Below are 14,241 nucleotides of genomic sequence, written 5' to 3' on the forward strand. Positions count from 1 at the left end.
GCAGCTAGTCTCTATAGCAGCAGTCACAGCCACCATGCAGATAGCACGCCAGACTCTCAACTGCATTGACACGAGGAGAGGTACCAGCAGAGAACAAAAAAAAAAAAAAGGAAGAGGTCCTCTCTCTCCACAAAGCACACTCCAAAGTAATAGAAGAAGCATCTGCTTTACAATAATAGGGGAGGACTTGATCACACCTGTCTCAGTACTGGACAGATCATCTAGGAAACAAGCCAACAGAGGAACAGTTAATCTATCAGATGGAAAGAACAAATCTATGGTTATTAGAGGAGGAAAGGGGAGGGAGAGATTGGATAAGGGGCATAGAGAATAAGTATGATGTGTAATAACGAATATGCTAATAAAAAATAAATGTTTAAAAAAGAAAAGGTTGACAGTCCCTGCACTATAGCAACACACTATCAACAGGAATGGGAGAACATCAGAACACTGAAGGCAGGTATAGTCCGAAAAACCCATCCAGGTGAGCTCGCTGAGAAATATCACTGCATCCCCAAAATCACCACCACCTCTGTCACAAGTGAACCAACACCAATCACTACATATTTGACAATAAATTGAAAACAAAGCCAACTTGCAATGCAAAAGCTCAGCACTCAACTCAGGTCACTCACTAGCTCATAAATCTATTCTCACAGCAGGTATCCTTCAAATTTGCACCTCAGCAAAATTACATGTTATCTCACGTCTCATGCTCCTAAATGCTGAGCCCATACTTCAACCCCAACTGAACTTTTCCACAGGTACCCCAATTCAACACTTTGGGTGGGGGGGATGCAGCATTTTAGGTGCTAGAGAAACAAAGACCCTGTTCTCATTAAGCTTACACTCTGGTTAGGACAGACCACACATTCATAGTATCATCTAACGAGCTCTCCTCCACCCTACACTCAAACCTCCTATGTTCCCCATCTCCTTCAATGGCACTGCCCTTCACCACATCACCCAGTCCAGAGACTGAACAGAGTTCCTGATTCATCCAGCTTCTTCACCCCTCGTGTACAGTCAACCTCCAAATCCCATTTATTCCTCCTCCCAGACTTCTGTTGAATCTACTCACTAACTAGCTCAGGCTGCTGTTTCTCTTACCTAGGTTGTGATAAAGGCCTATCAATTGTTCTTCCTATCTCCAATCTCACCTCGCTCCAATTCATTCTTTATAATATGATCAAGGGCACTGCACTCAAGAGAGCATCTCTGGACCCACATGTCATCGAAGAGCGAGCTCTGGAATCACGCTTCTGTCTCCTTCATCAGCTCCAGCCATGCCTCACCTCCCATATGCAACTGCTTTCAATTCTTGGAAGGCTTTAAGCTCTTTTGTCTCCGAGCCTTTGCAGGTGTCGTGATCTCTTCTTAAAAATCCTCTTTCCTTTGACCCCTTCCACACTGCACCTATCTCATCATTTGGTCATTATTGTGCATTTGCCTATATACTCCACCAGACAGTAAGCTCCTGGCAGGCACGGACTGTGGCTGTCTTGTTCATCAGTGTCTCAGCCTAGCACAGGATCAGGCACACAATAGGTGCTCAGTAAAGACATGTTGAAAGAATACTGAACGGTCAGAAGTGTTAATGCTGAGTTGTTGTTGTGTCTGCTGTATAGTGTATGGCCAAGAATAGTCCTGTGATAATTTGGAGTAGCATCTAACTAGATAAAGCCTTACTCTAAAGAAAATAATTCAATTTAGTAATTAGGAATAAGCCTGGAAACTAGCTGATTTGAGTTCTAAGCTCATCGTGTTACCTTTGGCCAAATCACAACTTGGTTTCTTGATTTATTCATATACAAAATAGAGATGTTCCAAGGATATATAAAAGGGCAACAAGAGAGATCCTTGAGGTGATGATATTGTCCCTTATTTCGGCTGTATCAATGTCAATATTCTGGTTAGGATATGTGCTATAGTTTTATAAGATGTTACCACTGGGGAAGACTTGGTAAAGGTTACATACCATTTCTGTGTATTATTTGTTAACAATAGCATGTAAATCTACAGTTACCTCAAAATTAAAACTTTGATCAGAAAAAAAAAAAATCCAACCCCGCTCACCTCTCTAGGGCCAGTTAGGACTTCTGAGGGGGTTAGCAGACACCTCAGCCCAGTGGGGAGAGATCAGGAATGAGCTGCACAGTGGAATGGGTGGGCCTCCCTTAAAACAAAGTTTTCAGCTACTGGAGGCAGAGCAGAAAATGGCAATGGTGGTATTACAAATGTCCCAGTGAGTGTGGCCAGAAATCCAAACTGTTTTACACACTAGTCAGCCATACCCTCACAGTTCAACTGCTGCACAGCTGACCAAGAAGATAATGAAGCCCTACCTAAGAATGACTTGAATAAAGAAACCATAAAGATAACTCCCTCCTCTCTGCACACAATGAGATTCCTTTACTACTCTAGCAGTCTTACATATTAGGGCAAGTCACGTATCAAGGTAAATCAAGGCGGTTATAGTTGTTCAGTCTGTGGTAGATGAGAAGAGAGTATACAGTTCCCATTCCCTCACACTACATGTCCTATCTGTAGAATGAGGTCCACCTGCCTGCTGGCTACTCACCTGAGTGGCAGGGTGCTGCATGGCCAGGCCCCGAAGAAGCCTCAAGATAAATGGCAGGGCTGGGCGAGACAAAAACTTTTTCCAGATGTCAGCATCCAAACTGCAAAGCAAAGAAAGGCTTATTAGCAGGCCAAAAAGCAAAGACTACCTAGAAACCAGTTGTTGATTCTAGTTTGTTTAAACTCCCAGTACTTGTTTAAACGTGACCCTCCAAGAGTATCAAAAAGAATCACAATGAACACCCAGCTGAGAAGCCAGATAGAAATGAGTACTCTTAATAGAAACCAACAAGCTGCCATCCTTTTCCCTTAGCCCCAAAGGGCTCTGCAGTGGTTGAGTGGTCACCCTGATAGTTTCCAGAAGGGGATGGAGGCCCCAAGAAGGGCAAAAGGGCACACATGAAGCTTTACGCCAAGATAATGATGGAAAAAGAAAAGGCAAGCAGGCACTCTGAGGGAGGGGCTTCTTACTTCTTGGCACTGGGGATGTGCTTTTTCATGTAGTCAAGTGCACTTTGGGTGATTCCCTTCTGGAGAATCAGATCCTTCAGCTGATGCCCATTGCTGTTGTTCTTGATGCCAGCTGCTATTTTACAAAAGCAGTCCAGGAAGACTTTATCATCACCACTGTGATCTTCATCATACCTAGGAGGAAAGAGCTAAGAGTCTGAGGGTGTGAAAGGCAGAACAGAAACTGATCATGTCATTTTCTTGGTTAACAATCTTCAGCATCCTATAGGATCAAGTCTAAATTCCTTAACAGGACATAAAGAGTCTTCTGACTCCTATCACTCTCCCTCTTACCTTCTATGTCTCCCAAACTCACAACGTTCTCTTGCCTTCTCATGCTTTTGCATACGTTGACTCCCTCCATTTTGTCATACCCCTTGCCCATCTCACTAACCACTGCACCTTCTCTGTCTAGAAAACCGCCACTTTAACACAATATATTTTAACTACTGACTCACCAACTAGACTGAGCCCCTTAAAAGCCAGAATAGGTGCACAAAAATCTAACAGAAATTCAGGAGATTCCTCCTTAGTCTCACAAAGCTATTTAAGAATTTTTGTGGGGACTCTCACTTAGCTTTAAGAAATCCAAGCAACATACTTATCAAAGTTACAGTACGGTTTGAATCGCTCCACCAAGATCTGCATTTTCTCCACCTCTCCAAAGGAAAGGTATGGGATTATGCGAAGCAGGCCCTGGAGCACACTAGGGTTGGAGCGAACGAAGGTGCTGTTGATCTGGTCCAACAGCATCACAAGTTGATCCTTGTCACCTGTCAGCAGGAGGTTGCCCTACAACAGAAAAGAGGGTGAAAGGCCCATTAACGTGGTCATGTCTGTGGCTGCAGCAAGTGATCCCAAAAGGTCATCCACTTCCATCAAAGCCACCAGAAGTAGCCCTAGAAGAACTGTGTCTCAGCACTTCCTGGAGAATTAATAGCATGTTTCACTTGATAAATTAGGTTGAGTTTCTGTGATGGTTCTGTTAATAGTCTCAGGTGGTCAAAATATACCAATATAATCCTCCCCCCAATCCTCCAAGAGAATGTAGACGGCTGGACATTCATTTGGTCATAGCTCTAGCAAAACCATTAGCATCTATAAGAATGGAGGAAGTGAGAGGAGCAGTCAATGGAGAGAACCTGAACAGGGGTTGGAGACCTGGGTTCTAGGCCTGATTCCACAGTAACCGACTATATAACACTGAAGAGCTCACTTAATTTCTCTGGACTTGGAGTTTCCTCAACTGTGAAATGAAAGGTTGGACTAAGGCCCCTGTCTATAAGTTGGGACATGCCGGGATTCCATTAATGAGCAGCTTCTGAGTGAAAGAATATCCTTAGCAGCTTTGTTTCCTCTGAATTCAAAGATCTCAGGCTTCAATGCAATGATGTCACTATTAGTTGAGCCTTGCCATTCCTATGACCTGAGCAGGTTCAGTCATCCCTGGTTGAGCTTAGCCAGAAACAAACAAGCCTGTTGCTGGTACTGAAACAGTGCAGGCTCCCAGTGTCTGTTGATGGAGGGACTGGGCCCCACTTACCTTATCCTCACTTAGGGGCTCAGCATTGGACTCGTCTAGAATGATCTCCATGATGCTAAGCACCTGCTCAGCCACAGCTGCACCCCCACTGTCCTTGCTTTCTTGCTCAGCTACCAGAGCCTATAGGAGGAGAGAGCCAGTCACTCTCAGGATAAAGCCAGAGCCACTCACATGGCTTCTGCTTCTTCAAGACCTTCATTCTCAGAGACTATGTGTATGCACGTGTATGCGTGTTCTAAGAGGAACAAAAGCGCGTGGGCTTTTGAGGACAGTGAAAATGTGATGTTTCAGATCTCTTTCCTGGCTGCCCCAAGAAGAGGGACGCTACTTTCCATTGGTGTGTAGTCAGGACTGTTTTGGGGACTGCCGTCCTTGTCTCTGATCTGAACTCAGCTCTGGGGTGCCATGGAAGTAGCATGGGGGTGAGCAAACAGGAGAAGGGCCAGCTAAATGACCTGAGCCTCCACAGCAGTCAGCTGCACAGATGAAGGGCTTAAAGAAGCCACAAGTCCATTTCATCTGAGCCCAGAGGAAATGAGATGTCTTTCCCCCACCCGGGACTTCCAAGGCCCACTCTTCAGCATTTGCAGCCCACATTCTTTACCAAGTTTAGAGTCCCCAGCATGACGTTCAAAGTGTTCATTTCCAGCTTGACCAGCTGCTGCCGGTTGACTTTAACCTTCACACAGTAACCAAACAATTTCAGCAGCACCTGACAAGAAAAGCCAGTCAAAACCCATGACACCATCTGAAGTGTAAGATGTGGGGACCAGCAGGAAAGAAATGTCTAAGAGGGGTCATATACAATCAGCAGGCGCTCTTCGTGAAATGCAGAGGACAGCAGGGAGAAGTGAACCTTAAGGGGACACAGTAAAATGGCTTGGCTCCCTTATCAGGTTAGCATTTCAAATAGCAATGTGCTCCAGAGGTAGCTCCTGTGGGCTGGGTACATCTCTACTATCTCTGAAACTGTGGCAGTGACACCCAATTCTTAATGGAACAGGTGACACTCTATTGTATTGGGGAAATCCCAGCACTAACTTAGACTCTGAATTAATAGTAAACAGAATGATCCCAGAGCTCATGGGCTGTGGAAACTCAGGATCAAGAAGATCATTTAAAACACAGGCACAATATTTGCTCTCATATACCCTGAGGGGTGAAAAGAAGTGTAAAATGCTTGTGGTGCCTCTGGAAGCCTCTAATCCTTACTGACAAGATAGCTGAATGAACACCCAAACAAAATCCTACCATACAAGAAATAAGTTACATTAAAAATTCCACTTAAAATGCAATAATAAAATAATAATGATAATAATGACTGACTTAAGTGCTGTTATTTGGGAAAAAATTATCAGACATTGGCTCCACAGATAACTAAAGAGCCATCACAGAAGGCTGCCATCACACTGTTTTATTGCGAGGAGTGGACCAGGAAGAGGGACCTGGGGGGGGCCTAAGATGTAGAGGGCTCAGGGAAGCTGCCAGGTCCTTCACTGGCTTGCCCTGGTCTGTGGCACCATGCTGCCCTCTAGGGTTACATGGCATGATGGCCACAAGAGGCCAGAGGCCTCTTGCAAAGCCAAAAGGTTGGTCTCCACCTTGCTGTCCCCAACTCACTGTTAGAAGGTGTCGTCCCTGCTTGAAATCTTTGATCCCTGCCAATCTGTTTAGCATGCATTCCAGGCCCCCACACTGGGCCATCACACCAGCCATCTTATACACTTCTTCTTCATCTTCTTCTTCATCTGGGAGAGAAGGGAAGCCAAGCAGAAACAGAAGGGAAGGTGAAGATGAGAATAAAACAGAGAGCCCAGAACAAAACAGCCCTCTTTCAGACTGATATTGGACACTAAACTACACTATCTCACTACCAATAGGAGCTTTTTTCAAGGTTCGAGTAAATCACAATTATTTAGTCAAACATGGGAATATAAGCACCACTGTCATCAATGGAGGGGAAAAAAAAAACTAAGCTAAAGTAAATCTGAAGTCAAGTAGGTTGCTAATTGCATTTTTCCCTAAAAGGTTGATTTTTTCCAACTCCCGGACGTGTCTGGATCAGGCCATAGAGGCCTATATTTTTCCCCTGTTGGAGAAGTAATATCCTCCCCATTCTGATGCAGAGGTACAAGAGAGTATTTACTGAGAATACTCGTAAGTCCTGACATGTGACCTGCTCTTTAATCCCAAGCCTCAAATTCAATCTGTAGCATTGTCTGTCAAAGACCATACCTGTGGTAGAGTCTAACGACTCGATAAACTCCTCAGTAGCATCACCCAGCAACCCCCTCATCCGATAAACGATCCTCATGGGCTCTCCCTGAGCAGAGAAAATTGGAGAAAGGTACTTGTACTTAGGCCCAGAAAAGTGCAAACGGCTTGACACCTGGTCTTGTTTACTGCCTCAGTAATGTGCAGAACCTCTATTTTTCTACAAGATCTTAACCACAACATCTCTTAGAATCCAAACACACTGCAATTCACTTAGGGGAAAGGAAGCTAATTTTCTTTAGTGTCTGCTACAGGCTAGGCATTGTGTGAAGTATTTTACAGACATCTCATCCAATTTTATTGAAACACTATGTAATACGTATAACAATTTTTTTTTTTTTTTGGTGACCAGTAAGGGGATCGTAAACCTTGGCTTGGTGTCGCCCGCACCGCGCTCAGCCAGTGAGCGCACCGGCCATCCCTATATAGGATCCGAAACCGCAGCCGGAGCGCCGCTGTGCTCCCAGCACCGCACTCTCCCGAGTGAGCCACGGGGTCGGCTCCGTATAAAAATTATTAATTGAGTGTTTTACTCTATGCTAGGCCCTACGTGAATTAAGCACTTTATATTACCCTTTCATACAAGGTTAACAGCTTATCCAAAGTTATCCAGCCCAGGTCTAATTCCAAGCCTGTATTCCCTCAGGAGTAGAACCTCTCTAACTAACAGGGACTACTACTCAGGACAAGCAAGATCATTTAGATCAAAGAGCTTCGAATCAAGTCTCAGGAATCAAAAGCAAAAAAAGAGAAAACATCAATCTTTGCCAATGAGATTCTTAGGTCTTCATATAACCATACAGTAAGGAGAGGGTTCATCCAAATCTCTTCAAGCTAAAACCCAGAACCTGATTGGAATGATTAGAAACAAGCCTCTTGCAAATTACTAGATTATAGCAACTTTACTAAACTGGAGGATCATTAAGTGTTCACTCTGTGCCAGGTACTGTACTAGGCACTCCAACATATTACATTATTCTCATTTTGGAGATGAGAAATGGGAGCTCATAGCCACACTATATGAAATTAGGTGGGTGAAGAGGTACCAACACTAATTCAAGCTGCCTGCCTCCAAGCACAAGCTCAGCTAAAGGAGAGTAAACCCCGGAGGGAGAGAACCTGTCAGAAAGGCCAGTTCCAGAACTGCTTCCAGCTATGGAAGCCCCATGGGAACTCTGCAGAGAGAGCCCAACCACAGAGACAAATAGAGACACAGAAAACAGAACAGGTTCTGGTCAGTAGCTAAAGATATGGGCTGTTTATCAAGGAAATGGAGGGGAAAGTAGAGAAGGGAAGTCGAAGGCCCAGATAAAAAGCTTCTTGTCCAGAAGAACCCCTCAGTGCATTAAGCACATCAGTGTGAGGGGCAAATGGTTCTCAACTTCCATCTTGCTTCATGGTTCAAAAGAATGCACATGGTTCATGTGTATTCTTTGGGTTCACTACATCATTTACAAGAGTGCTCACAGACGCTTGGTCTTAATTTTTTATGCACATCAGGGATTAAATCTATATTGTTCTGTTTTGATGCTAACATATTGGTGACAAGATGCATTGGCTGAGACAGTCTTCTGCCTGTCTCTCTGCCAATAGTGCTACCATCTACCCAGCTGGCAGTAGACCAACAATAAACAAGGACCAGGACTCCCAGCACAGCAGGAGAACAAAAAGGAGAGGCAAAAATGTGTAACTAAAAGACAAAATGTACCTACAGCAAGCTGCTAATTTAGTTTCTTAAACTCTATAGAAACATTTGGAACTAAGTATAGAAAAGTCTGCCATGTTTCACTGATTCACTAGTTTTCTATAATGAAGTTACCTATTTGATTCATTTGCTAAGAGAAACAAAAGATTAGGAATGAGAGTAAGAGAGAGAATGGAGCGGAAGGAAAGGACATAGGAAGAAAGGAAAGGAAGGAAGAGAGAGAGAGACTAAGAGGAGGGAAAGGTGAAGTGGAATCTGTAAGACTTCCATAATGGACAAATGGCACTGAGGTGACCAGAAGGACCAGAGCACCCCATACTTCCACCATTTCCTTTTTCCCCTCCTCAAGAATACTGCCTGTTGGAGTCTCAACTCCATAATTAGTAAAAACAGAAACGATGCTCCTTGACACAGCTACTAGAAAAATTAGCAGGCCCATAAAAGCTGAGAACTAATCTTAGTTAAGACACGCCCATCCTAAAAGGGCCCCAGACAGTGAGGGTCCCCATCACAGTGCATCTTCAGACACTGGCTGGCCTTGAACCTTTGGGGCTTGAGGACTTGCACAGCCAGCCTGTGCTGCGCACAGAGGGGAAATGCTCATGCTCTGAAGCTCCTCAAGCTTCACTATTCAGATGCCTCCAAAGGAGGAAAAGATGATCAGTTTTCTCCACACAACTTCAAATAGGGGAAGTAAAGCTCATAAAAGTGCTGCTACAAGCTAGGTTAAGTGATGATTAACAACAGCTCCTGCTGATACAAGTCTGTGTAAGTCAAAAGTAAAACCACACCACCAAACAAGAAAACAAGCACCTACCTCATTCGTGGTACACCAGACCTTCTTGTAAACCTCAGCCACGGGAAGGTCCAAACTAATGATTTTATTGTTCACTAGAAGCTGAACAGAAAAGTAGATGAGGCTTTTATTGCAAATAATTGTAAGGCAAATAAATTTTAATATCAAAGGGCACTTTATGGCAGTGGTTCAAAACTCAAAAGTTTTGTGCATCATGGACCTCTCCATCAACAATTCCACTCAAAAACTGTACATGTACACAACACACAGAATTGTGTGCACAATTTCAAGGGTTACAAACACCCTTTACATAGCCATGGACTCCAGCTCAGAAACTCCTGCGGAGGACCTTCTCCTATCCTGAGTCCACTTCAGGATCAGCACCAGAAAAAGCAATTTTCTCTATTTCACCCAACATGCCTTTCATCATGTATATAACGCCAGACCCTAGAGGTTGTCTGCCAGAAGGTATCAGATACAGGGCCATAAATCTGCAGAGGGGCTAAAATGCCAGTACTTGGGGACCTCAACTTGGAACCACTGGGAAGCCTCTGTCAAAAGCAGCAATAATAATAAAAACTCACCACCACTATAACCAATAGCCGCTAACCATTTGCTTACTTCATGCCAGGCATTAGGCAGAGCCCTTTTAATCTTAACACCAGGTGAGGTAGGAAGGCCGGTATCATTAACCCCAACTTACAGATGAGGAAGCTAAAGCAAGCTACCTGCCCATGGTTAATCAGCCACTAAGGGGAAGCACCTGGATTGGATCCCAGCCCACGCTCTTAACCCAGCAGCACAGTCCTGTGCTCATTACCTCCATCCCACTGTCATCCTCCAGGAGAGCCACCAAGTCACAGTCCTGGCAAATCTTGTTCTTTATATCCCTCATAAGTGGCCCGATGCCTGGTTCATTGCTGCTATACGGGTTCCCAGGCATCCTGCCCTGTAAGAAGTCTTCTTGTTGAGGATCCTTCTCGAGGGTCACAAAGAACTCAGTGACTTCATTCTCCTCCTAAAGGACAGAGACAAAGACGCACAAAGGAATGGCAGAGGCAGAGATTTATACCATGCTATCTTATTCTATGGACACTCTGAGGGAAACACCAAACTTTTCAATCCTTGTACACACTTAAAGATATAAAGGATAGGAAGCTCAGAAGTAATTTTAAAAATCCAAAGATAGGCTATGATCATATAGTGATTAGTACTCTGCATTGTGCCCACAGCAACCTCAGTTAGAATCTGAATAACAACAGCACCAAAAAAAAAGACAAAAACAAAAAATCCAAATATAGTTCAAATAGCCTTAAACATCAAGCATCGCCTCTTGAAACTCAAGGGTGGATTAGGAGAGAAAAGCTAATGCAATAAGCAGACAAGGAGTGACACAAAAGCTGCGTTACTGAAATGGAGTTTGGGGAGCTTTCCTTCTCCTCCTGCTCATCTCATATGATGCTAACGAATCTGGGGCCAGATGACTTCATCAATGATGATCCTGGAGTCAAGAGGAGGGCTTCTCTATATGACACAACATTCATGCCCAACCCAATGACCTCTCATCATTAACTGATGGTACTGGCATATTTCATCCTTTCTCATCAGCAGGAGTGGGTTTTTGGATCACAGTGGGTTTTTCTATATAGCTCAGCTTAAGAAAAAAACACACATGCTGCATGTTTGTGCAAAATAAGGCGGGGGCGGGGGGAAGAAGGAAGTGAGTGAAAGTCTTTACACTCTAGGTCAAAATCGCTTCTTCCACAACTCATTGTTGGGTTGATAAGCAATGGGATTTTGGCAATGGAAATTTGGACCTAGTTTTTTTTAAAAAAAAAAGCTAATCTTGACCTTGAGTCTAGGAAATAGACCAATAAAAGTCATTAGATTTCTCAACATTAAACATAGGAAAATTATGAGGTTGCTTCTGTTTTATGTCAGTGGATCTCCCTAAAACATTAACTAAACGGCCCAGTGCTGGTAAGATTCATCAAGGCTATAATGAATCACCAAGAGGCTTAATGGCAAAGTGGCTCAAGCTGACACCTGAGTGCCATGGGAAACGCCACACTACTTACGGGATAAATGATGCTGCAGAGCCTCTCAAAGATGAAGACAGGAGTCCGGTAGTCGTCCAGATTGTAGCGCTTGGCTGTCTCAATGCACACAGCCATGAAGGCCTTGGTTTCCGATTCTGTACCTGCCAGAAATCAAAGTGGCCAATTTAGTTAAGAAAGAGCTTCACCCACAGAAACTGAGATGAGACTTTAAATGAAGTACCATCACTGACGGTTTCTTTCTGCCCAGTAAGCCTTTAAATGCCCTACGCAGCAATATCAATAGTTCAGTTGGAAACTTTAGGGTGATTGATTTTATACTCAGACCACATCCAATTTAAAATCTTTAATGCACAAGTCAACATACTGCATCATACTTGTGTGTATTTCTAGCTCTAAGGATAAAACCTTCTTAAGAACAATGCCTTATTCCATTTAACAACATCTTACTCAAAACAGGCACTCACAAAACGTCAAATAATAATCCTAACTGTATTCTAGTCAAATCAAAGGTAAGTTATAGTTTTAAGCTTTGTTCTAGAAGATTAGGAAGACAGCCAAAAAGACAACTTCAAGTCACATGAAGGGGAGGAAATATGGTCTTTAAAGGGGTTCCACTGACAAGGTCACAAACCAGCTCAGCATGGCAGGATAAAAATGACATCAGAAGGACCCCATATCAGGCAATATGGCATAGGAGGTCCTCTGACCTATCCCCACCACTTAAAAACAATTTTGAATGTTGAATAAAGATGTAGCAGTGAACTGCCACACTGGCAAAGAAAAATCAAAAGCCAAAAACTAAGAGAAACCAGGAACCCAAGTGGATAAGCAAAACACTGAAGGTGGTTTTTTCCGTGAGCTTTGGTTTCCATGGCCTGGCTGGATTTGACGGCTGTATACAAAGCCTCAAATCTACTGAGGTAGAGGAGTCTCACAGGAACCACCACCCCCTCAAAAAACACAAATCTGACACCCCAAAAGAGCTATACTCTTAGTATAAGGATCAATTAGAAATAGCTCTCCCTTTCTCCTAAACAAATAACTGAAGGAAATTGTCTCTCAAAATTTGGAATTGAGTTGGGGGGGGATCTCTGAAAACTCATAACAACCTATCCCCACATAAGGGTTTATGGCTCAAACCTCACACTACCTAGGAGGTCTAAAAAATGTGAAGCTCAGAACTTCCTTGAAGGTAAATCTGGGACAGCAGTGCCCTGCAGTGCCTCAAAGAATAGTTATAAATCCTCTCTGAATAAACTCATCTTTGACTCAGTCCTAAAGAACTTCCACAGATAAACCTCAAAAATATGAGGTCACAGTCAAAAATCACAAAATATAACATGACTTAAGACACAATGAGCAAGAGCCAGAATAACAGCAGAATCAGACCTACAAATATTGCAAATGTTAGAATTATCAGACACAAATATGTTTAATATGATTAAAGATTATAAAAGGGATGAGAAATGTGAATAAGAAACAAGAGTATAAAAATCTACAACTGTAAGAACTCAATGGTTAGAATAAACATATTACACACATTGAAGGAAAAAAATCAATGAACTGAAAAAATTATCCAAAATGCAGCATAAACATACAATGAGATGAACACTACGAAAAAGAGGTGAATTGATATCGATGACAGTGCAAATGGAGTTCTACAGGATGAGGGAGAGACAATGGAGCAGAAGCAATTAGGGAGATAGTGGCTGAGAATTTTCCATAACTGATGAAAGACAGATCTGAAAACTCTTGACCTTATCCTGCTCTATGAGCTCAAATAAAAAGTCCAAAGTGACTGAGCCCAGCTCTAGAACTTACAACTCCAAGAACCAATACTCTTGAGAGATGAGTTTCTTTCTTTGAATGCAGGGAGATGTTTGCCACCCCTCCTCTGGCTCTGCAGAACTTGGGAACATCAGACTAATGCACTAGCCAGCCCCAGGCTCCAGGTTCCAGGCCGCTTGGCAGTACTACCTGTGGTCATGTCCTCCAGCATCTCCAGCAGCATATCCTGCGTCTCGTCAATCAGCTTGGTCCTCTGCACCACCAGCTTTCGCAAGCACAGATATCCATTCAGCACGGTACCCACCAAGCGACTTTTAAAGTGCCTTTTGATGGATTCCACCTCAACAAAGGAGGAAAGCAGGCCTGTGGAGACAGGAAAAAAGTTGCGGCGAGAGCTCTGCATGATAATATAAGCAAGGAAGGTAGGTGTCTTCAAAAGCAGGGAAAAATCTATCCTTGTGCATGGCACAGAGCAGATGCTCAATGAACTGAACTGGTCAATAGCTCAAAAACGTAAACACATCCATAAGGAGAAATATGCCGTGCTTAAATCTGCACTACAGTCAATACAAGAGGGAAGTGAGTGAACGCCAGCACCCAAGGAACTAAGGGTCAGTCCTTGAAACATACCAAGGATGCCCTAAAGGAAGGGCCACACACTCTCCCCTACCTGTGAGACTTTTGAGGGCATAGCCTTGCTGCAGATCAGTGCTCAGTGTGGCCTCCTCCAGGGCCAGCAAACGGGCTATTTCCTAAACAGAATGACAAGCACAGTGTGACAGCACTGCTAACAATACCAGTCACTTCTACCACTGTCCCAGGAGCTGGCAGCACCAACCAAAGACACTCAGTAGTCACATCTTCTTATTCTAAACCTTGCAGAACTTCTCTCCAAGAAACCAGGGACAATTGTATTGCTGTGAGAGGATTGCTTAAAAATTGGAAACAGCCTGCACACCTCCAACAGATGGCTGTGGCCATACGA

The 14,241-nt window shown here is 43.6% G+C and overlaps 1 protein-coding gene across 1 annotated transcript in view; it reads right to left on the reverse strand.

Moving 5' to 3' along the window:
* The window catches only part of UBR4 (ubiquitin protein ligase E3 component n-recognin 4), a 131,752-nt gene that overhangs the window by 15,111 nt on the left and 102,400 nt on the right, over window positions 1–14,241 (reverse strand). Inside the window, exons 86-97 of the mRNA XM_008589484.1 lie at window positions 13,927–14,008; window positions 13,446–13,619; window positions 11,487–11,608; window positions 10,229–10,426; window positions 9,430–9,510; window positions 6,869–6,956; window positions 6,254–6,381; window positions 5,238–5,345; window positions 4,634–4,753; window positions 3,692–3,882; window positions 3,052–3,225; window positions 2,582–2,681 (exon numbers count right to left, since the gene is read on the reverse strand). Coding sequence (XP_008587706.1) covers window positions 2,582–2,681; window positions 3,052–3,225; window positions 3,692–3,882; window positions 4,634–4,753; window positions 5,238–5,345; window positions 6,254–6,381; window positions 6,869–6,956; window positions 9,430–9,510; window positions 10,229–10,426; window positions 11,487–11,608; window positions 13,446–13,619; window positions 13,927–14,008 — 1,566 coding nt within the window. The remainder of the gene's footprint in view (window positions 1–2,581; window positions 2,682–3,051; window positions 3,226–3,691; window positions 3,883–4,633; window positions 4,754–5,237; window positions 5,346–6,253; window positions 6,382–6,868; window positions 6,957–9,429; window positions 9,511–10,228; window positions 10,427–11,486; window positions 11,609–13,445; window positions 13,620–13,926; window positions 14,009–14,241) is intronic.

This window comes from Galeopterus variegatus, unplaced genomic scaffold, assembly GCF_000696425.1.
Source record: "Galeopterus variegatus unplaced genomic scaffold, G_variegatus-3.0.2 Scaffold137, whole genome shotgun sequence".
Lineage (NCBI taxonomy): Eukaryota > Metazoa > Chordata > Mammalia > Dermoptera > Cynocephalidae > Galeopterus > Galeopterus variegatus.